A 1765-nucleotide genomic window follows, 5' to 3' on the forward strand; every position below is an offset into this window, starting at 1 on the left:
TACACATCTGTCACCAGAACCATGAATGTGCTTCATCATTTCCCTTGCCCTCCTCTTAGGATGGGAATTGTATAGACATGCAGCACAGAGATTTGTTTTGTGTGGGTGGTGGTGGAGCGTGCTTGCAGTCGAGAAAGCTAAACTGAAGAAGTCTATCTTTTAACTGAAGATTGATGTTTGTTATGACATTAGATCTTGGCAAAATTTTTAATGATCTTGGATGAGTGCCTGAAAAGGCTTTGGTTGTATTTACACAGTCAGCTGTACTGTATCCTATATATCCCTCAGGTTTAGCTGCACCTGACTAGCCAGGCATGTCAGGAAACATCAGATCTAACTAGGACTTGCTGATCATATCAAGGCTATATGGCATTTTCCAGATATGCCAGCAGGCCTCAGTGTCTCCCAGAAACACTAGCCTTTCTGTTTCATTGCACAATGATAGAAGTCTGCACCGCTTGTGCAGAGAAGTGTAAGTGTGGCAGGAGAGCAAGCCAAAAAGTTCCCGAAGATGCCAGCCTGCTCTTGCCAGAAAATCCACCTAGCTTGTAGCAATGGATGTGGCAGGGAGTAGCCCCCTGGGCTGGGGAAGAGTGTCCTGGGATACTGCTTGTCACAGCCAAGCAGGGGCTGAGCACCTCCATGCATGGCATTGTCAGTAAAGAAAACACACCTGCTTGTCACACATGAATAAATGCCATTGCTCAGTGCTTCTGGGAAGCAGGACTGTTACTCCCACTCTTTCTGCCACAGAACTGGTTGATTATTCATGTTCTGAACCAAAGTCTTATGGCAGTTTGAAGATGAGGACTTCTAATTCTTCTCCCTCCTAAATGAGGCCTGTTCCAAATCCTACTGAGCATGTTTAATAGATTCTCAAAGGCCTTGGAAGATGGTTTTAAATTCTGCTGGAATAGATCACATTCTGGAGAAAGTGGTGCAATCAGTACCAAAACATTTTTATGGGTTTTATGTAGCATACAACTGTAGAGCAAATCATGTCATTTCAGGCTCTACCCACAGGAATATACATACTCTGGACTGTGATCTTTTGCTATGATTAGTGCAAATATTTTTTGCATTCATTGTAGATATCTTAATTTTTTAACAGGATACAACTGACTATATTGCATATGTAGCTAAGGATCCTGTTAATCGGAGAGGTAAGTTAGAAATATCTGTTTGACGTCTGTTTTTCCTTTGAGAAACACAAATTATTCATGGTTTAAGTCAGACTTCCATCCCCCTCTCCTCCCCCAAAAAATAAATGCAGCCTCATAAAAATATTGCCTTTGACAGACTCTTTTAGCAATAAGAGACAGCCACATGCAGTTTAGTTCTCAAACGTGGAACGAGTCTTGCCTCTAGTTCATCTCCAAATATCACTTTGATTCTCCTAATCTCTTAAATCAAACACTTGCCTTACTTGGCTGCATGAGCTTCTAGGCAAAAGCTGTCTCACCTACACTCAATCATCATGCAAGAATTTAGCAGTCCTCTGATTAAATCATCTGATGAAGCAGCTGAATCTTTTAGGTCTTAGTACCTGCTGATTTCTTCCTGGCAGAATCAGATTCTTTATCAAATAGTGAGCTTTTGAGCCAGCTTGCTATAATCCTTTTTCTCAGTGAGGTTTTATTCAAAGTGGTATAGCTTTGGTAACAATCAGACAGGGACTCTTGTCGATTGTCTTCAAAGACTAAGATGCAGTTCAGATTCTCAAAAAATAAAAGTAAATTATAAGAATTATAAATTACAGTCTGAA

At 40.8% G+C, this 1765-nt stretch overlaps 1 protein-coding gene across 1 annotated transcript in view; it reads left to right on the forward strand.

Moving 5' to 3' along the window:
- The window catches only part of SHC3 (SHC (Src homology 2 domain containing) transforming protein 3), a 54689-nt gene that overhangs the window by 40383 nt on the left and 12541 nt on the right, over positions 1–1765 (forward strand). Inside the window, exon 6 of the mRNA XM_009080766.1 lies at positions 1112–1163. Coding sequence (XP_009079014.1) covers positions 1112–1163 — 52 coding nt within the window. The remainder of the gene's footprint in view (positions 1–1111; positions 1164–1765) is intronic.

Source organism: Acanthisitta chloris, unplaced genomic scaffold (genome assembly GCF_000695815.1).
Source record: "Acanthisitta chloris isolate BGI_N310 unplaced genomic scaffold, ASM69581v1 scaffold19768, whole genome shotgun sequence".
NCBI classification, from domain to species: Eukaryota; Metazoa; Chordata; class Aves; order Passeriformes; family Acanthisittidae; genus Acanthisitta; species Acanthisitta chloris.